The sequence below is a fragment of the Marmota monax genome, unplaced genomic scaffold (assembly GCF_021218885.2).
Source record: "Marmota monax isolate L192 unplaced genomic scaffold, Marmota_monax_Labrador192_F-V1.1 WCK01_AAM20220418_F8-fsc00023, whole genome shotgun sequence".
Taxonomy (NCBI): domain Eukaryota; kingdom Metazoa; phylum Chordata; class Mammalia; order Rodentia; family Sciuridae; genus Marmota; species Marmota monax.
In genome coordinates, this window is record NW_026692907.1 from 12986078 (window position 1) to 13007716 (window position 21639).

The window sequence follows — 21639 nt, forward strand, 5'->3', positions numbered from 1 at the left end:
CTTCTCTAGTTCTTGCAGACAACCTGAAATCCAACCCTGGAATTAAGTGGCAGTATTTCAGTTCAGAAGAAGGAATTTTCACTGTTTTCCCAGCACACAAGTTCCGGTGTAAGGGCACCTACGAACATCGCAGTAGGTATGTAGACTTGCTTAATGAGTTTTTAATTATTGCTTAATAGTGATCTATGTTGAGCAGGCTGCAACTGTGGTTCCACAGAGCGCTTGCCTAGCATGTGCGAGGCCCTGGGCTTGATCCCAGGGCCACAAACAACAAAGAAAAAAGAGGAATCTACATGAAATATAGATTTCTCTTTTCCATACACAGCTGTGCCTGAAAGCTCTAAGTTGAGAAGCTGGTTCTTGTTCTGAACTTATTTCACACTTTGATAACTGGAGATGTGGAAATGCTAGAATAGGGCAGATGATAAAACTAAGAGCTTTTCAGAAACTAATGCACCAACTACAGAACAGATAGATACTAATGAAATTGAATTGTTTGAAGTACTTAGAATGTGTTGAACTTCAGGCGTCTTTATTGAAATATAAATAATGATATCGATATAGCACAATTCTAGAACAAAACTCTATAGTATATTGCAGTAGAGTTCATGATTCTCAGCTTTCCTTTTTGTGATAAAAGACTTGGTTATACTTTGAAATTTACATACCAATTTCAACTACTAGAAGTTTTAAGGCTATTCAGAAAGCATCCTGCTTTTCTCACGGAAATGACTTGGGATTGTACCACATAGCCAGAGGGAGAGTAATGGTGAGATAATTTGTATGACAAGTCTCATCAATTTGCAGAACCCTGAAGGCAAAGATGCTTTCCTTTGAGCCCCCAAAGTTTCCCATTTGCAGTGTCAGGTGTTTGATGACAGAACATCTGGAGCTAGTGCGAGGAGGTGCCCACGTTCCACGCCATTTTCTGGAATCTAAATAAACAATGACTTTAGCTTCCCTTCATCTTGCCTTTAAATTGTATCTAGGATTTTTCCCCACAGAAAATACTTCTGCATTCTTCCTAGGAAGAAAACTTTTCATTGTTTGTATTGTCTCTTCCATCCCTCCCTAGCCACTCTGGTGGGGACTTGGGTATCTTGGAAACTGGACCAGAAGTCATGTCGTTGGCTAGTTAGCTGTCTCAGGAGAACAAAGGCTACTGTGAACCATCTGATTCTCATTTGCTTCTAGGAGACAGCTTAGATGGTGTGTTGCTTCTAATGAAGCACCTGTGAGGGATAATCCAAAAGGGAGAGCAAGACCTTTCACAAGTCAGCATTCACCAACGCCGCACAACTGGGAGGCTTCCCTGTGTCTCCAGCCTAAGCCTTATAGATTGCTATTCCCATTTCTACTTGTACCAACTGCTGTCCTCTGATGCCTTTGTGAGATCTCTGCAACCCTCAAAAGAGTGGAGTGTGTTTCAAAAAACATAGCAACATGAGAAAGAGACCCTGGATACCAGTCATGCTGAGTCAGCCTTCCCATTTATACATTTAACCTTGAATTTATGTATCCCACAGAAGCAGATTTAACAACATCATGAGACAATGTTAATGCATATCCCACTTTTCATTTGCATTGAGTTCAGTTGGATGAAGGAAGTATTTTGTTTTAAAGAAAATCCTCTCCCCTCATTTGGAGAACCTCAAAAATGAAGTATTTAACCTAGTTGTCTGTTGGGATGGTCAGATGTCCTCTTTTTGTTTGTGTTTCCTGTTCCATTTCTATGGTCACCTCTCCTGGATTCATTTTATCCCATTTCCCTCCTGGCTCAGTGGTATTGACCAGTGAAAATGTAATAATGGTACTTTAGTATTAATTCAGGGCTGTTGGCTTGAAAACAATTAGTGTAAACTTGGCCAGCTTTTGGGGTTTTTTTTTTGTTGTTGTTGTTGTTTTGTTTTTTTACTTTGCGTACATTTCTCAATTTGTGCCCAGGCTTTTGTGACTCAACTGGCATCTAAGATTTCACAGAAAAATTTAGTGTTTTAGGAGTATCAATAAAGGAGAGAATTCTCTTGAGGCTGGTTTGCTTTCCTAAACTCTCCCTAATTTGTTCCAGCTTTAAAACTGTGAATAGAGACCTCATTAAACCTCTTCTCACAAACCCTTCTGCACCGCACATTAGCAGAAGGCTGCTCTGGTTGAAGGCATTTCTCCTTTGTGGTTGCACTCCACCCTCTTTTTCTTAATGTTGGCAAACAAAAACCTAGCAGAAAGAGTGGGGATCACAGGCTTGGACAAATTTTGGTGGCATGGTCTTAAATGCTCAGATAAGGGACCTTTGGGAGGCTAACCTGTGTGGATAGTTTCAGCACAGAAAGGAAAAAGGGGTCTCTTAGCAGGAGTGTTTATGTGCAAAGAGAGAAACAAAACCTGCCATTCAAAGCCGCTTAGCACATCCACGGGTTATGGACTAGCTCACTTCTTGCACTCTGTCAGTCTGTGAAGAATTCAACACTGGCCAGTAGACCTTCTCTCCCTCTTGGCTAGTTTCTACAGTCCAAGGGTCCACCAGTTCATTTCCTGCAGCAGAATGGCATTGCCATGCAGAAATGAAAGGTGATTTTTAAGTGTGCTAAAAAAAGCCAACTTCCCAAAGGATTTGCTTCCTAAAAACTCCCCTCATCATTAAAGTCATAAATTCCCAGTCCCTGTTTCAACACAAAATGTTGTCTTGAGGTGGTATTTTCAGCGCACCAATTTGGTTTCTCCCTCCATGCTGATTTCTCCCTCCTTGTGCATCAGAAGAACACATAAATATCACCTTGCCCACACGTCTGTAGTGTCCAGAATCGTGTTAGGTTGAGGCCTTTCACCTGTACCAGAACTGACTCCAGAGGGCCTCTTCTCCCTCTAGACCCATCTACGTCTCTACTGTACGGCCACAGTCCAAGCACATCGTCGTGATCCTGGACCATGGGGCTTCAGTCACAGACACCCAGCTTCAGATCGCCAAGGACGCTGCTCAGGTCATCCTCAGCGCCATCGATGAACATGATAAGGTGACATGGTCTTACTGGTCCCTATGGCATGGGGTCTTCCTTGAAGGTCTTTTTAAAATTATTTTTCTGTTTTATAATATACTGTTGTATGCCACATAGCAACACTGTAAGTCAGTAATGGACCACATATACACCAAGGGTCCCATGAGATTGTAATATAGCCTCAGTTTATAATAGGTAATAGATCTAGCTTTGTGTAAGTAGATTACACTGCTTACTTAGAACATAGTTAGAGTGCAACAGAGTGTGCGATATTCACACAAGAGCAAAATTGCCTAAATATGCATTTCTCAGAACACCTCTCCATCATTAAGCAGTACATGCCTATGCATTTTTAATCCATCTTTTTAAAATGATTGTGGGGACAGAGAGTGATTTAATTTTTATTTTAATATTTGTGAAAGCTACTGACAATCTGACAAACCTCCCTTTTAACTAATACCACCATCAAGCAGAGTCCCACTTCCTTGATGGCTCCTGTAAATACTTGTGATGAGCCAGAACTTTCACAAAGTTATGCTGTGGAGGAGAAGGGTAAGGGAATCTGGGTGCTAATGGGTGGCTGAACTTTTTTATCTCAAGATTAGTGGGAAGTGAGGGAAAAAGGAAGACTACTAGAGGTTACTAATCTCAGAGCACACCTTAGCGATAGGTACAGCTAATGATAATCTATTGCCTTCAGGTATTTTCTTCTTCATCATTCTGACGTTTTCCTCTCCAAGGGTTTTACTCATGAACCCAGTTGATTAGAGTACACCCATCATGCCCCTACCCCCAGCCTTAACTCCAGTTTATAAAACAAGATGGCTAGTTCCTGTTAAAGTTATTCTTTGTATGAATTTGGCTTTTTGTTGTTTTTTAATGTTATATGTGAACACTGTACTGCTACCTCATTTGGGGATCAAAACCAAACTCTACAGGCCCCTCACCTTTTACTAATCCTTTTCAAATTTGATAGATTGGTGCCTCCAGGCATTTACTTTTAAATTCATAAGCTGTTCTATAATACTTCTCACTGATTGGGTTTTTCTGATTTCTTAAAAATCCTGGCCAGCACAGTGGCACACACCTATAGCCCCAGATGTGGGGTCAAGAGGATTGCCTGAGCCTGGGAGCTTGGGGCCAGCCTGGGCAAACAGAGCAAGACACCCCCATCTCTAAGTTCTAAAACATTCTTTAAATGGTGGGATAACAAATTTTGTTGTGTTATTTTTCTCCCTTTCCTGCAGATTTCTGTCTTAACTGTGGCAGACACTGTCAGGACTTGCTCACTAGATCAGTGCTACAAGACCTTCCTGTCTCCAGCCACCAGTGAGACGAAAAGGAAAATGTCCACCTTCGTCAGCAGCGTCAAAGCTTCAGACAGTCCCACACAGCACGCATCAGGGTTTCAAAAGGCATTCCAGCTGATTCGAAGCACAAACAATAACACAAAATTCCAAGCAAGTAAGTGTCTTTTGAGAATTCATAAGCATAACATAGGAATCAATAGGACTATTGAGTTCAAAACTGTGTTTAGAGACTTTTTTTTTAATTCACTTTGGGATAAAATTTTCACTTATTGTCTTCATGATCACTTAATATGAGGATCTTACTAGATTTTCTCATCCTTTCCAACCAGAGGTGGTCAGTTTGCATGATTTCTTGACTCCCAGGGTTTCCTTTTCCTGCGTCTTTATTAAGAACATGTCCTCACTTATTTCCTAAGGGAATAGCCACATCCTTTTCAGTGTTAATTGGCAGCTCTGCCTGCCCGTGGACCTGGGGTCGATGCCCTGCTTATGCGCATGTGCACTTGAAGGGGGCTGCTGGAATTCTTGCCTTGATCCTTCCTTCTTCTAACCAGCTGTCATTTAGATGAGCACAGCCCTTCAAATGTACAAAGACACTCTAATTTAATTTTCATGTACTAAAGAAAATCTGGAATCAGGGTGCATGCTAACATAAAGGAAGGAATATTTGAAATGGAATTCAAGCTTTGAAACTACTGGAAGGAATCTGTTTCATTTTCCCTTTTATATTCAAAAATCTGTTTGGAGCTTTTTTCTTTTTTTGAAAACATTAATATATCCTATTGAGATAAATTTAAGGAATGCATTTTCAAGCTCTTCCATGTGTATGTGTTTAAACGAAGACAGCACTGATAAGCACAAAGCATTGTGCCTGGCACATAATGGGCCCTTGAAAGAAGGAAGCTACTGTAATTGTTACAAATGATGATACTATGTGCAGTAATGGCTTTGTCTTTCTTTGTAAAAAAAAAAAATTACCAAAAAGTTAGCAGTTTAAAACAACATACATTTATAATCTCATATTTTCTATAGTTCAGGAGTCCAGGCACATCTTTGCTGGGTCCTCTATTTAGGGCCTCATGAGGCTAAAGACTAGATGTCAGCCAGGGATATTGTCTCATTTGAGGTTCTGAGCCTTCTTCTGAGCTTGCATATTTGTTGGCAGAATTTGTTTCCTTGCAACTATAAAATTCGGGTTGATTGTCTTCTTCAAGGCCACTGGGAGAACATCTCTTCTGCTTAAAGTCCCTATCTTGAAGGAAGGCTTAGACCTCTTTTAATGCGTTCATCTGATTAGACCAAATCCACTGTCTTGCCAAAAGGACCTTAATTACATCTCCATGATTCATCCATCTCAATCAGATATGTAGCATGACCACAGGAGTGATGTCCTATCACATTCGCCATATTCTGTTGGTTAGAAGCAAATTATAGTTTATGCCAAGAAAAAAGAATGACACATTGCTCTGGATTTTTTGGATCACCTTAGAATTTTTTCCTGCCAGCATTGGCAAATACCAGCTATCCACGGGCCCATATCACAGGATAGCTAAGTGTTAAATTGAGCATGGTTCAGTAGAGCTGGTGGACAAGACAGATTGGCTAGTTGGTCAGGGCTACAAACCTGTCAGTGATCTTTCCCAGAAGTGTTCTTTCCACCTAATTCTTAGTTACTGGCCATCATTAGAATTTAAGACCAGTTTTGATTGTTACACTTTCAAATAATAGAGAGAAATATTAGACTAGCAGTTGCAAACCCAGATGCCCACCGTGACCAGGCAGCCAATGTGGGACCAACAAGGCAGGAGTATGGTAATGAGGATCAGTTGGAGAGCATGGTAAGCCTGAGAGTGTGTGATCCACCAGAAGGGCAGGTGCTCTTGTGTCCAGTCTATTTTTGGCATACAGAAATACCTGCCCAGTGCTGCCAGATATTCTGACTCAAGAGAAGCTAGAAATGTGGATTTTTAATGTGAAATTCCTTAGTTTTCAAGTGTTGACATTCATTCAGCTTTAAAGCCACAAATAAAGACCTCATTAAACTTCTCATACGGCTCCCTGCGCTGGACATTAGCAGAACCCTTTTTTGATGGGAGGCATTTCTCCTCTGGGATTTTTTTTTTGTGTGTGTGTGTGTGTGTGTTTGTTTTTCTTAATGTTGGCAAACAGAACCATGGCAGGAAGACTGATCATCAAAGACTTGGACAAATTTTGATGGCCTGGGTTTCAAAATGCTCAGAAAAGCTTCCTTTAGGCCAAGACATTTTTAAGGTTTAGGTCACTATCCTCCATTTGGCAGCATGTACTGGCAGTTCAGAGAAACAAATACAAATTAGCTTGTATAAAGAAATGCTCTGGGGATTTGCATTGTCCTCTTCATCTAGGAGAGGTTTTAAGGTGCTCTCAAGCAGTATAGCCTAGTGACTTAGCATGTGTTTTGAATTTCAACCGGGGTTCTAGTCTGAAACTTTTCTATCCTTGTAAACTAGAGTAAATTAATTCACCTCTCCTGTCCTCATCCATAAACTGGAGGTGACAGTAAGTTCAAGGTTCCCATCATAAGTATTCAATAATGTTAGCTGTGGTTATTATGATATTCCATTTCCTACAAGACTTCTCACTCCAGCCAAAGTAAAGCAGATTCCTCAGAGGTCCTAGGTTGACCTCAAGCCCAAAGATGGCCAAGGACCACTATAGCCTTGGCAACAGCAAGTGAAGGGTCTGAATACTACTCCTAGGAGCTGTAACTCGACATCATTACTTTAAGCCACAGATGATTATTTAACATCCACTGTGTATCTGGTGCTGCTTCATATGCCACGGGGCAAGGTTATTTAAATGAGTAAGACCTATCCTTTATGATTGTTGTAAGGATTAGCCCATGCATGGAAGCAAAGCATCTGCCCCATGTTAGTAATCATATAAACAGAAACTACATGTCATAAACCACTGTAGCTTTGCATCAATTTGCTTTGTACTAATCCGCAAATCCAAAACTTTTATTCAAAGCTGGCTCTTTTTCAGTCCCATAGTAGATCCATCAGTGGTACCAATAACCCTTTTAGATTTTTAAGTTTGGAGAATGATTGATTAGGGAATCATTTTATAGCCGAAGGCATAAGATAATTAGGAATGGGAATCAAATTATATGGGCAGAGCTCAAATTTGAATTGCCTTTCCACTTTCATATGGACCCCCAAAAAACATGATGGTGACTTAGAGAGTTTTCAAATGAAGAGTCTGCTACATTCTTTTCAATTTCCATACTGTGTCTTTTCTCTGCCACAGGTTTCAATAATTAACCACCCCTAACATTACCATTTGCAAATTTTAAATTTCTTTAAGTCAGTAGTTTGGGGGAAAATATTTTGATGAGTCAAAAAGACAGATCAGGGGCTGGGGTTGTGGCTCAGTGGTAGAGTGCTTGCCTAGCATGCATGAGGCACTGGGTTCGATCCTCAGCACCACATAAAAATAAACAAATAAAATAAAGGTATTGTGTCCATCTGCAACTAAAACAAAAGTTTTAAAAAGTCAGATCAGATTTGATAAATCTTATAACTAAGGATGGAAAAATAAGTGTAGGAGTGGAGTCAGGGTTTGGAAAGAACCAGTGAAGATACTTACAGAATATATGCCTTATTGTTGGAATAGAACGAAAATATGCTTGGCTGCTCAACAGCCTGAGGGTGTAGATCTTCTGGCTTTTCAGTCATGACCCCTGCCATATAACCCAGGTCTTGGTGACAGTGAATTATATCCAGAACCATAAACCTAAGTAAGAAAACCCAAAGTGTTTTCTTTTAGGTCAGTCCAAGTCTCACAAGGAATTGTCTCGTACTATATATCAGCCCATGGTACAGCTGTAGCCTCACCTTCCCCTTCCCCAGGAGGAATGGAGTGGTTTTCATTCTTTCATTTGTTTGTGTTTTTATTCTGGAGCTTTTTTTTAGGATCGTAATAAAATAATTTAATAAAATAAAATAATTTACAGGAATGTATTTACAACACTGAAATAAATATTGACACCTAGTTTAAGATAGGAATTTTCCTAAAACTTAAGGACACACACACACACACATACACACACACACATTTGCATCATACATTTGCATCAGTATTCACTTTTCTAATCTCTGAAGACCACACAATGGAATTTCTATTTGTACTTAAGGTTTGTTACAGGAGTATTCAATCATCAAAACTGACTTTAAGATTTGCTTATATATGAAGTGTTGGTAGTATATAAACAAACTTTGTATTTATTTCTTTGAGTCACATTCTATTAAAGTCACTTTAATTGTCTACAACATTGATACAACAAATTAACGTTTCAATTCTGCATATTAATGAATACTTCAAAACCTAAAATGGAAATTTTCAGACTGAAAGAAATTCTAGCATTATGTCTTACTATTAGGATAATTTTCAGGGTAACTATATTTGTCATCTATTGTTGTATAATGAATTACCTCAATACTTAATGTCTTAAAACTATAAATATGTATTGGCTCATAGTTTCTATGGGTCAGGAATCTGGGCACAGCATAGTTGGGTGCCTCTGATTCAAGGTGTCTCAGAAGGTTGCCGTCAAACAATTATTGTCATCTCCGAGTCCAACTAGAGGAGGATCTACTTCCAAAGTCACATTGTTGCTTGGAGGACTTTCAGTTCTGAGGGCCTCATTGCTTGCCTCTCCATAGGATAATTCCCAACACACCAGCTGGCTTCCCTCAGAGTGAGAAAATACCCACAGCAGGAGCCACAGTCTTTTTATAACCTAACCTATCTTGATATCTTATCACTGCTGATGCATCTGCTCACCACAAGCAAGTTACTAAATTTAGTCTACACTCAGGGAGGCATCCTCCCAAGGACATGATTATCAGAGGTGGCCTTATTGATGGACCAACTTGGAGGTTGTCAAAGTGATTCCAAAAAAAAATGACAATGATAGGAACCCAAAGAAATAAATATATAACAAATATTTATTTCCCAATAAAAGGATAATATGCAGGATGTCCTAAAAATATCAATTGAATCAAAGAACCTCAGATTAGAAAGAAATATAAAATTCATGTTCTTACTTCCCTCCTTTTATTAAAGTGATTGTTCACCCTCCACCTGTGCATCTGAAGTGGTAAGAAGCTTATCATCTTCATCTTTAAGTCCATCTAGTTGATGCAAGTACTTCTCACTTAGCCAGAACTACTTCTCAGTCACTCCGTCCATTAGTCCATTTAGAGAGTAATTTTAATCTCACATCACAGGCACTTCTTTAGACCAATAGAAGGGGTGTGTGTGTGTTCTTGTTGTTATTATTGTTATTCAGCTTCTTCTTCTTCTCTTTTACCCTCTTATGCCATTATCCTTTTGCTTATACTTTTTACGTGAATTAACCCACTAGTTCTCACAGCAACCCTCTGAAGTCATGGTGCCATTACCCCATTTTATAGATAAGGTATGGTAGAGAGGTTCAGACACTTGTCAAATGACCCCAACACAGCACATAAGTAGCAGAGCTGGATTCTGAGCACAGGGCTCTACGTCCCTGTTTTTACCGTTCGGCTACATGATGTTGATGAGTTTTCAAAATAAAAAGTCTACCTGGGGCAAATAACCTTGCATCCCTAAAGAACCTCTGGAAGAACCATCATCTTAAAGTCTAGTCCCCCAAAAAATGTGGTTCATGGTGATGATCCTTCATCCCTGAGGAAAGAATAAGTCATGTTTGGAATCCTCTGGTTCAGAAAGCTGGAGACCCCTCCACCTGGGCTGGCTCACATTACCACAGCCAGTGGTGTGTAAAGGAAATCATCTCCTTTTATTTGATAAATGCATCAGGAGCATCTTTACGGGATGCTGGATTAAATGAGGCTGCAGTGTCCAGAGAGGACAGGATGGAAAGGAGGCGGGGGTGGGGAGATGAAAGCCACCCATCACTCAGGGAGGAATGGGAACTGGGGGCCTGCAGGTCCTCGGGGTGGACACATCCAGCTGCACAGCTGCCTCCAGCCGGAGTCCAGGCATAACAGCAGTTTGTATGTTTTTGTTTAGATACAGACTTGGTCGTCATTTACCTGTCAGCTGGCATTACATCAAAGGACTCTTCGGAAGAAGATAAAAAGGCAACTCTCCGTGTCATCAATGAAGAAAATAGCTTTCTGAACAACTCCGTAATGATTCTCACCTATGCCCTCATGAACGGTAGGCAGTGATTCGAGATTTTTCTTTCAGATGAAAGTTCCCTCTAAGTGAATGCTGGTTTTGTTTTTTTTTTAAAAAAAAAAAAAGAGAGAGAGAGAGAGAGAGAATCATGACCAGGCTTTGATGAAGGCTATCAGAGGAGGCTGAGCAGCTCTTCTATTTAATGCTGGTGTTCTGGGCAGCTTGGGGTGCCCCTTTCCCTTCATCTCTTTGTCCAGCCGACTGCTCGTTCCTAAACCTCCACTTTCATGGTCTTCAGAGGATTTTGTCCAGCTCCCTTTTTTCAGTTCTCCTTCATAGTCTAGGTTATCCAAGGTTTTGATGCTACGTGGAGGTCATTAACTTCTCTCATTGGTTTCGGCTGCGGGAAGCCAAAGCACTGGCCTAGATTCTTCCATGTCACCGAGGCTATGAATAGCAACTTTTCCTGTGGAATCTCCTCCTGAAGCCTCTTCAGCCTCTTTCTTCACCTCAGCTTCCATGCCTGTCACGTGGAGATAAGAGCGACCTACTTTGCAGGGCTGTATTAGCCGTGGGGCAGGCGAACACTGGGGTAGTACCTGGCACTTCTCAATACTCATTAATAGGAATTGTGTTCCTGTTAAGTGATAGTATTTCAAAGAGGCTTAGTAAATTGATAAATTCAAGGAAAGTTCATTTGCTCCCTCCTGCTGTCCAGCGTGTCCTTCAGGATGTGTTAACATAGAACCTGGTAAATAACAAGGCAGCTGAAGGAGTGAATAGAGGAGGATGTGGTTTCCTGTCGGACAGCACAGCTAGAGGTGGAGGATGTCACTGCTGTCCCTGTCGGGCTCCCTGTTCAGCATGGTGTCCCCACATGCCATGCTTCCTACTCATGAGCAAGTCCCCCACTGTATTGCAGTGAGGTGCTCACACAATGTCCCCTTCCCTGTCCCTCCACTTTCCCCTAGTATGTGAGCTTTGCAGACATGAACTGTGTCTTTGTTTTCTCTGTACCCTGAGAACTTGGTACAGGACTGAGCACAGTTGAGGTAGGTGCAAGTCCCTCTTTTTGCCTAGTCACGTAACCCTCGGGGTCATCTCTGACTGCTTGTTGCTCCTGTTACTTCTGTGGTGCCCTGATGATTCCACACTTTCAAACCTCCAGGGACTTCATCCACCCATCCTTATCTCCTTCTCTTTCTCCTTTTCATCAAACCAAACACATACCCACCAGTTGTCTCTCTTCCCTCTTTCTCAGAATGCAGTTTCTGAAGGTTGTTCACTGGGGTGGACATATGCCCTTATTAGATCAGGCATGGTTCAGATAGGTAAGCAGAGCCACTCTGAGAATTTTGGAATAAAATTTTATTATTGGAATTAAATGTACACAGTTCTAGGAGAAACTGGAAATGTAGAGATCCAGAAAGGAAAGCTGACACTTCAGAAATTATAATCACCCAATGGAAGCTTGCAAAGAAGTCTAAAATTGGGAACTCTGAGGACCATTTAGGAGCCTGGTATAGAAGCCTCTGGAAGGTCGTTGGCTTTTCATGGCTGCTGGTCCTTGTGTGCTCTCCGTGAAATATCTTGAACATGCCTAGGGTTGCTGTTGATGAGCAAGCCAACCGACGAAGAGTGGGAAAAACTGGAACATTCTATTTCCTCTCTTACTTCATCACCCAAAACTCAAAAACACTGGCTTTTGTCATCTTCAACTAGAAAGCATATAGTTTGGAGAATCTGGGAAATGTCGTTTCCAGCATGACCATGTTAGCAGTAGACAATCCAACACACTTATCAGTCTGCCACCTACAGACCCTACCTTCTACCATCCCTAAATGAAAAACCAACACTTGATAACTTTCCACCCCACACGGTGCTGCTTTGCCTAGAAGATACTCTTGTCAGTTTTTACATTTTGAGTGAGCCAAGCAATACATGCAAAGAAAGGAAACGTTTTTACTGCCTGATTTAACACTTCACCTCTGCGGGCTTCTCAAGGGTATAAGGTTGGGGGTCAGTCATGGCTTTTTATTGTCATTTACTCTGGAGCATACCCCTGGCCTCCCAATCTCAATTCATACCAAGCAAAGGAAACAATAAGTCACTTCTGACCTAATTTTTCCCAGGTATTATTTTCCTTTCGTTTAGAATTGTATATGAGTGGAGTAAAATACAATGTTTTTCTAAATACAATGTTTTGTGAAAGAAATCATATCCATTTGATTCTGCCACTACGTGAGGAATAAACATCTAATGCTAAAAAAGTCTGTATTACCTATATAGAAATGATGAAGACACGTATGGTAGGTGAACCATGAAAGCTTCAGATTCTTTTCAATGACTGAATGGTTCATGGTTTGCTATTAAAATCTTCAAGAATATGAGGCAAACCCTTTTCAAAACACAATGGTAGAATCTCAATAGTGACGGAGATCATGTGAATTTGTTTACAATGGTACCCATATGTGATCAGTTACTAATCCTTTTGACTGCGTTCCAACAATAGCAAACTAAAAAACATGGTTTATTAAATTTATTTTTTGCTATAGGTTACAGATGTTTTAGAACAATACATCCCAGTATGCCTAAATCTTTTTACAAAGTTTTCAAAACCTTCTAAATATAAAAAGTATACATTAAATAAATCAAATTCAGTATTATCCTAACAATATCAAGCATGAAAACATTTGTAATTAAAATGAGCTTAAGGAAACAGGGTTTGGAGGCATCACTAAATGCAATCCATAATTCTTTCATTTAGTTTCATGAGATTTTGGCAAATGGTTTTGTGGGGAAAGTAAGGAATGAAATGGTAAACTTCTTTAAAACTCTTACAATTTCATCTCCTACTTTAAATTAAATACAGACTTGTTAACCATTACTTTTGCTTTCACTTATTAAATGCAGCAAAGGAATCTAAATCTTATAATTAAGCTTTTTGAGGGAGAACACATCCTTGCTGAAGAGGGTTCCTTTATTTACTCATATGTTTTTCATCACTGACCTTTGAAGAATCCCTTTACCCTCTTGGCTATTTAAGGGAAGACTCTGTCTCAAACTTTGCTCCTCAGCAGGAACTGGTCTTTGTTTCCTGAGTCCATATTGTGTCTGAAAAGACCCCTTTGACTTTGTAAGACCTCATCCATGTCCCCATTGGATCTAAGTGGTAAGACGCTGTGCATATTAACCCTTTTGCTTTCCATGGTCTTCCCTTGCCTTTGATTTCAGATGGGGTGACTGGTTTGAAAGAGCTGGCTTTTCTGAGGGATCTGGCTGAACAGAACTCTGGGAAGTACGGGGTGCCGGACCGGACCGCCCTGCCCGTGATTAAGGGCAGCATGATGGTGCTGAACCAGCTGAGCAATCTGGAGACCACAGTTGGCAGGTTCTACACAAACCTTCCCAACCGGATGATTGATGAAGCTGTCTTCAGCCTCCCCTTCTCTGATGAGATGGGAGATGGTGAGTTTGGAGAACACTTCCTATTAGAGGAAGGGGGAAAGAAATGAACAGGAAGAAATGTGTACCACTTTCTGGGGATCCCAGGCCTGTGAAGTCCTCTGCCATATAACCTGTAACACTGTATTCTAGAGCAGAAATTCCCAGCCCTTTTCCTCCTTATTGCCCAAGTCTCAATAGATAGAATGGCATGTTTTTTGATGAGACTTTGTGAGGATTCTTCAGTATCCAAATTTGGTCATTTGGAATCAAGAGGTAGCTTTGCATCACAAATAAATAAAGTACTTAAAGTTTAGCCTCAAAAGCCAGGCACCAGGGCGTACTCAAACAAATAGAGGGAAGGAGGCATCAGATGGGATCCCAAATCCCATCCTTCCATTAAATAGTTGTCCTTGGTAACTTATTTAATCTCATTAATTCTCCATTTTGTCATTTACCAAAAGAAGTAATATTTCTAGTTTTTAGGTACTAGATCCATTATCTGTAATAATTAATTAGCAGTAACTGGCATATTATCCAATTATAATAACTGCTTTCATTTATTTTATATATATATGTATATATATTAGTTGTAGGTGGAACTAATATCTTATTTTATTTTTATGTAGTGCTAAGGAGCAAACCCAGTGCCTCACTAGCTAGGCATGCACTCTACCACTGAGCCACAACCCCAGCCCTTTATTTATTTCTTAATGTACTATTTTACCTTTGCTGTTTTCATCATCGTCATCATCCTAATACCCATGATATGATGTTGGATAAAGCGTTCAGCCTTCACATGATTCAATTTCCTTATCAAAAAAAATGGCAATTATGAAGATTAAATGGAATATTATATATATCCAGTGTCTAGGAAAATGACTGTTCAATAGTTTATTCTCAGGGAAATGCAGTCTGTTTCTTTTCTTCCTCATGACCACATGCATTCTTTTCCCTTCATCCCTGACACCAAAGATTGAATGGGCAGCTTATTACTGACCAGACAGCATCATGAGTCGAGATCTTCTTCAATGTGCAGTTAACTTGGAACTCTCACAAATACAAATATTCAAAGAAAACACAAGTATAAAAAGTAACAAGCTTCGCCAAGCACAGTGGCACACAACTGTAATCCCAGGGGCTCTGGAGGCTGAGGTAGGAGGATGATAAGTTCAATCACAGCTTCAGCAACTTAGGGAGACCCTAAGCAATTTAGTGACACCCTGTTTCAAAATAAAAACTGAAAGGGCTAGGAATATGGCTCAGTGGTTTAGCATCCATGAGTTCAATCCCTGGTCCCCCGAAAATAGATAAATAAACAAACAAACAAATAATAGCAAGCCTACAGAGAATGTGTTTTATAGAAACAAGTAAACATGTTCTTTCTATAAAGAAGAAATATGGCGCCAGGTGTGGTGATGCCCACCTATAATCCCAGCTATCCAGGAGGCTAAGGCAGGAAGATCACAAGTTCAAAGCCAGCCTCACCAACTTAGTGAGACCCTGTCTCAAAATAAAAAGCAAAAAGGGCTGGAGATGTAGCTCCATGGTTAAGTGCACCTGGGTTCAATTTCTGGTTAAAAAAATAAAGAAATAAATAAAAGAATAAAAAGAAACATGGCAATTGCTATTACACCTTGATTTTTCTATCCTTCCTCTTTCTGAAAGGGTTCACAGATATATGTAGGGTTGAAACTTACATCTGAGATAAGGTTATTTTATTTCATAGTAAAAACACTGTGTCTTGAATGCAAGTGACTATTGTATTAGGCTGTGTTACTAAGAGCCAAAACTCGTTGTGCCAGGCAGTGGTAGATAAGGCACACAGTTCACCCTTGCGGAGATCTTATGTCTGATAAGAGAAGGAGAGATCAAGAAATCCAATTAATTCTGTGTGAACAGAACAAAGATAGATGTAGATACCTAGTCCTATACAAAGTTGGGATTAAACAGCCCAATTTTACTACCAATTAGTGGTGTCAGGAAGGGTGGGACCCTTCCTAAAATTTAACTCTGCAGCCCAGAGAGCTACCCAGAATGCTTTAAACCAAATCATGTGTCAACCTTTGGTCACCTGTTGGCTGCAGTAATCCAGATCTTAGTTTTGAGTCTTGTTTTATGAGTCCCGTACAGTGGGTTTCAGTCATTGCTTTATAGATCTGTTGAGTTCCCCACATAGAGTGTGTCTTTTCATTTTGTGTTTTCAATCCCTAGAATTATTGGGTGACACATCCTCTAACTCCATGACATGAGGACTTCAGTCTAGGGAAACCCATGTTTACATGGCTCTAATTCAAAACCACCATGGATTAAAATGTCAGTTACTGAACATGTATTGCTTTGAAAAAGCAAATCTCTGTGCTTTTGGTTCACAGAGAGTGTTGCAGGATTTTTGTCAGTGTGGCAAGAGCTTAGCATACTTCCTTTGCCACAAAGGGATCAAGAGTGTTCTGTCCAAGTTGATAATTGAAAAGTGAGATTGTGTTTCTTTTTTTTTAATACTTTGTTCTCAACAAATCCAGAGGAGAATAGAAATTTGAAATGAGCATTCATCTTAGTCACAGAGCATTTCTGTAGTACTTTACTGAAATCTATGAAAATAGCTTTAATCTTAGACAAAAGCTCTGGAAAATGTGGCTTGCATTTGGGGACCTCTGTTTCCATACTGGCGCTCACTGTGCTGCTCCTGCCACTTATAACCCATCCATCCAGGGCGACCTGAACAAAAGTTCCCACAAAATGCATTCTTAAAAATCTTCTTAAATACCTGTTATTTTTAAGTGTTTTAAAACAGGGTTGTGGGTGTAACTCAGCGGAAGAGCACTTTTCTAGCATATGCAAGATTCTGAATTTCCTTTCCCAACTCCTCAAAAAAAAGAAGTTTTAGAACAGACAAAAGGCATTCTAACTGTGAACTGCTCAGTGAAGGGTTTTTGACATAGAAGAGACCCTCATTGCATGACTTTTCACACACTTCCCCTTGCTAGGTGAGGCATGTAGTGAATCTCTGGGACCACCTCGATTCAACAGTATCTCAAGTAGACATCATGGGCAAACCCTGTGAGGAGGCCCGTACTTTGTAGAGTCTTCATGAGTATCCAGATCCCTTTCCTGAGTGTACTAGAGAAGAGACTTTCTGATATACCACTAAGGCAAGCAGGTGCTCCCAAGTGCAGGAAAATACAAGGTCAAGTAGAGATAAACGACCCACCTTTGTCTTTACAGTTTTGTTTACAGCCATAAGAGTGTAGCATTGTTAGGAATCATAGAGATCATTTTGTGCCAGCTCCACATCTGGTACATGAAGACACTTATTCAAGGTGGCACAACTTTCCCAGCCTAGTAATGGAGCCCGAAGGAGAGCCCAGATGCTCAGATTGGGCCTTCCTCCACCACTTACACTCTCTACTTCTGCGAATTTCTTCCTGTGTGCTTTTCTCCTTTTTTAATTTTATCCTTAAATAGCCCATTGTTTTTATATGGAACTAAATATGGTTTGTATACTTTGAAAGGGGTTGTGGATTTTTTGTTTTGTTTTTTAAGAAGAAATGTAGGGGCTGGGAATGTGGCTCAAGCAGTAGTGTGCTTGTCTGGCATGCGCGGGGCGCTGGGTTCGATCCTCAGCACCACATAAAAATAAACAAACAAAGATGTTGTGTCCACCGAAAAATTTTAAAAAATAAATATTAAAAAAAAAGAAGAAGAAATGTAAAAGAACATGTACCAGAGACTATATGGCTGACAAAGCCTGAAATGTTTACTGTCTGGCCCTTTACATACAAGTATAGGAACTTGCAGCCTAAGTGACTGGAAAAATTCCAGCAGAAGTTAAATTTCTCCTTTATACTCAAGAGTGTCACAGGTACAATACAGAAGGAATACCACTGGACTAGAACTCGGATTTTTAGATTCCTTGTTCACTGACTTTCAAGTTCAGCTGAATTTCCACACCCCAGGAAACAGAATGACATATGCACTGCTGAGGTTTGCACTGATCTGCAGTGTCATGGCTTAGATGAAAAAGCAGTGGGAAGCATACCAATTGCCTCCATTTAACTCAGTACCTGAACTGCCAAAGGACACTCTTTCCCTCTCACTCTCTCTTTCTACCAAGAAGAATTAAGATGACTGATATTACCCTTTGTATTTCACGGGAGCACATCTCTAGCCTTTGTCTAGAGCCTTCTCTGATACCCTTTGGGTTTTTTGTTTGTTTCTAACCCACAGGTTTGATCATGACCGTGAGTAAACCATGTTATTTTGGAAACCTACTTCTGGGAATTGTAGGCGTGGACGTGAATCTGGCTTACATTCTTGAAGACGTGACATACTACCAAGATTCTTTGGCTTCCTATACTTTTCTCATAGATGACAAAGGTAATTTGCTAAAAGTTAATCATAGGAAGGAAAGGTTTCTTTAGCAACCCAAAGACAATAGTCTGTAGGTATTCTGGTACTTAATAGGATAAAGATGGTATTGAGAGAAAAGCAGTGTGACTAGGATAGCTTATTTGAAGTAGAACACACCAAGATGCAGAGGGAATCTACAAACTACACATTTATTTCTATGTTCTGTCAAGATGTCACAGTATTTTGCAACATCAGGAAGTTGAATTTGAGGATTGACTCACACATAGGGATGTGATCCTTTAAATCATTTTTGCTTGTATTTTTATCTTTAGATTTACCAGCATTAAGGTTTATGTGGTAGATTAGAATATTTAATGAAATGAAAACCAAATAATTCCTACTTCAATCATATTCTTAATTAGAGAAATTGTTCAGTGATTTAAAATCTCTTTCTATGTTTTAAGAGTTTTATACCAGCATACATAAATCAGGTTCAGTTTTTACTGGACTGATGAGTTACAAGCTGAGAAGCTGAGTCCTGGACAGCCATCCCAGAGTATCCCACGTCTGAAATCAGCAATCAGCACTTCGATTCCAACCAGAACTTCTAATAGCATGTTCTAATGGTGTGCATTGTGTTTTCTGATTTCAGGGTATACACTTATGCATCCGTCTCTCACTAGGCCATATTTACTCTCAGAACCCCCCCTTCATACTGACATTATACATTATGAAAATATCCCCAAGTTTGAGTTGGTTCGGCAAAATATCCTAAGGTAAGAAAAAAGTGAGGGTTGTTGTATTTTTTTCAGAAAATGGGACCCATCAAGGTCAAATATGACTGTTTACTATAGAGTATAAGGCGAGTATATAAATCATTTTATTGTTATCAAAAGTATTCTGAGTTATTTTTCCATGAGAATAGTAGCCAAGATTTTATCTTCTGCATATAACAGATAAGATCTCTCAAAACTATTATGTGGGACTATTGTCTTGTAAATAAAATTCTATGTTCATATTGACTTTAATTGTAAAATAAGGTACATATTATTTCATTAAAAAATACTTCAGTTACACCTAACTAGAAAATAACAGCAAAATAAAAGGTTAAGTTGAAGACTAGCTCTACTGTATTTGCCAAAAAATAGCTTGGCAAGTTGATATCATTCCAAGTTGATAGCACAGTCTTAAACAACATTTTCCCTTAAAATAAAAACAGATTGGATGTTTTCCAACTGTGATACATTTGGCAGATGGTAACCTATAGAGAAATAGGTCTTTGTGCTCATTGGTTGAAAATTAATGACTGAGTGATTTGAGACAGGTTAGTCTCTGGAAAGAATTAGAATTGGGGGCAGGGGTAGAGAGTAAGGAATGTTTTTAATGCAGAGCTGACATCATGCTTTTACAGAATTGAAAGTCTCACATTATGTCTTTCAAAAGTGATGAGCTTCATTGCTATTCAGAATCAGGAGGTGGTCATTGACTCACAGCTTCTTCCTTGCCTTTAATTAAGTGCTTAATTTTATCTTTTGCCTCAAGTATTTAATTCTGTTTGGCAACACAGCCTCCCTCTGGGCAGCCAGATTATCGCAGTCCCTGTGAACTCATCCCTGTCTTGGCACATAAACAAGCTGAGAGAGACCGGGAAGGAGGCCTACAATGTTAGCTACGCCTGGAAGATGGTGAGTGGTGGAAAGTCACTTTTGCTTGAAGGGCTACAGGGTACAGCGCTTGTCTTCATGGGGACTCTGGGGGACTTGAGTCAGATAATGGGACTGGTATTTAAAGTGATCATAGAAAGAAGACATTCCACAGATGTTTTTTATTTTTCCTTTTTTTTTTTTGTAAAACTAATAATTATTCATGATGAATAAATCAAACCATATTTTATATGGATATAAAGTAGAAAGTAAACTATGGCCTTTCCTCCTTTATGCCCTTGACCTCCCATTCCCCATATGTAACCACTTACATTAATTTCCAGAAAATTTGTATATGTATATGTATATGTACACACATATATGTGTATGTAATGTGTATGTGTGTGTGTACACGTTATAATGACTATATAATATTGAGTTATATAGATAGACCAAATTCCTTTACCCCATCTCCTATTAATTCAGATTATACCTGTTAGTTTTCTATCATTTAAACTCAGATTGTGAAAATTCGAAGTTAATGCCCTCTGACATTCTTCAAGGAAAATAAACATTAGGTTAGAACTCAAATTATTCACATTTAACACAAGTGGATTAACAGTGTAGCTGTAACTCTTGGTACCCTTTCAACTTTCTCTTACCAACCTCATTTAGACCCTGGGCCTCAAAGAATCATAGAGAAACAGAATCCAAAACACACTGTACACTTTACCTGTTTCTCTCCTCCCCTCCCTATATACCACAACAATGCTATTGTGAGGCACTAAATTCTGTAACTGACCAAAAGAGTAGAATTTCATTTTTATCATTAAATTTAACTATTAAACTTAAAATGCAGCCATACTTGAGATTGTTTGGGTGGACGTATCTGAGGCCTAGCCTATTGACTCCACAGAGATCCATTTACTCATCCCTTTAAGAACTACTTATGGAACATTTCATATACACTAAGCATGCATAAGAGTGAAGGTCCCTGCCCTTGTAGAGTATCCATGTCTGGGACAGAAATGACAGGAAATGAGAGGGAGGAACCAATATCTTGCAGTGCTGGGGATCCCACCCAGGGCCTGGCTTGCTGGTCAAGTGCTCTTCCACTAAGCCATATCCTCAGCCCTTTGTTTTTATTTATATTGTTTTGGTCTCAAACTTGGGATCCTCTACCTCAGCCTCCTGAGTAGCTGGGATTACAGGTATGCACCACCATGCTTCGTGGTATTACAAATTTGAGGAAGGACAAAATCTATTTTTAAATGTTCTTGGCCTCATTTTCAGAACTATTTATTTATTGATTTAGAATAATGCAACTACCCTTGTCTTTATGTAAATTTTAAAGACAATTGCTCAATTTTTACATCAGAAAAGGGTGAGCCAGCCACCCTTTCCATTAAATTCTGAATTGAAACATAAGTTTATATTTGAAATTGGAGACTGTTTACTTCTAGCATATTCCAACTGAAAGCAGCTCAATTACATCCTGGTGGAATATCTGCATTAACAATGGTTGGTGTTATAACAGAAAGAAGGAAATGTAGACATACGTGTGATTTTCTTTGCATAGTAAATAAACCCACCATTAACATTTTGGGCAGAAGTATTATTAGAGACTTTTTTCAGTGATGCCAGTAAATTCTGGCCACTCGCCTTAGGCAGATATAGTCATGCAATCATTTCAGGGAGATGTTTAGCTTTCTCAGAGTACTAAAATTTTCA

General features: G+C 39.5%; 1 protein-coding gene across 1 annotated transcript in view; it reads left to right on the forward strand.

Annotated features, from left to right (window-relative positions):
* Window positions 1–21639, forward strand: part of Cachd1 (cache domain containing 1) — a 205336-nt gene that overhangs the window by 148437 nt on the left and 35260 nt on the right. Inside the window, exons 5-12 of the mRNA XM_046451058.2 lie at window positions 10–136; window positions 2867–3011; window positions 4241–4457; window positions 10361–10510; window positions 13706–13939; window positions 18143–18292; window positions 18918–19041; window positions 19833–19950. Coding sequence (XP_046307014.1) covers window positions 10–136; window positions 2867–3011; window positions 4241–4457; window positions 10361–10510; window positions 13706–13939; window positions 18143–18292; window positions 18918–19041; window positions 19833–19950 — 1265 coding nt within the window. The remainder of the gene's footprint in view (window positions 1–9; window positions 137–2866; window positions 3012–4240; window positions 4458–10360; window positions 10511–13705; window positions 13940–18142; window positions 18293–18917; window positions 19042–19832; window positions 19951–21639) is intronic.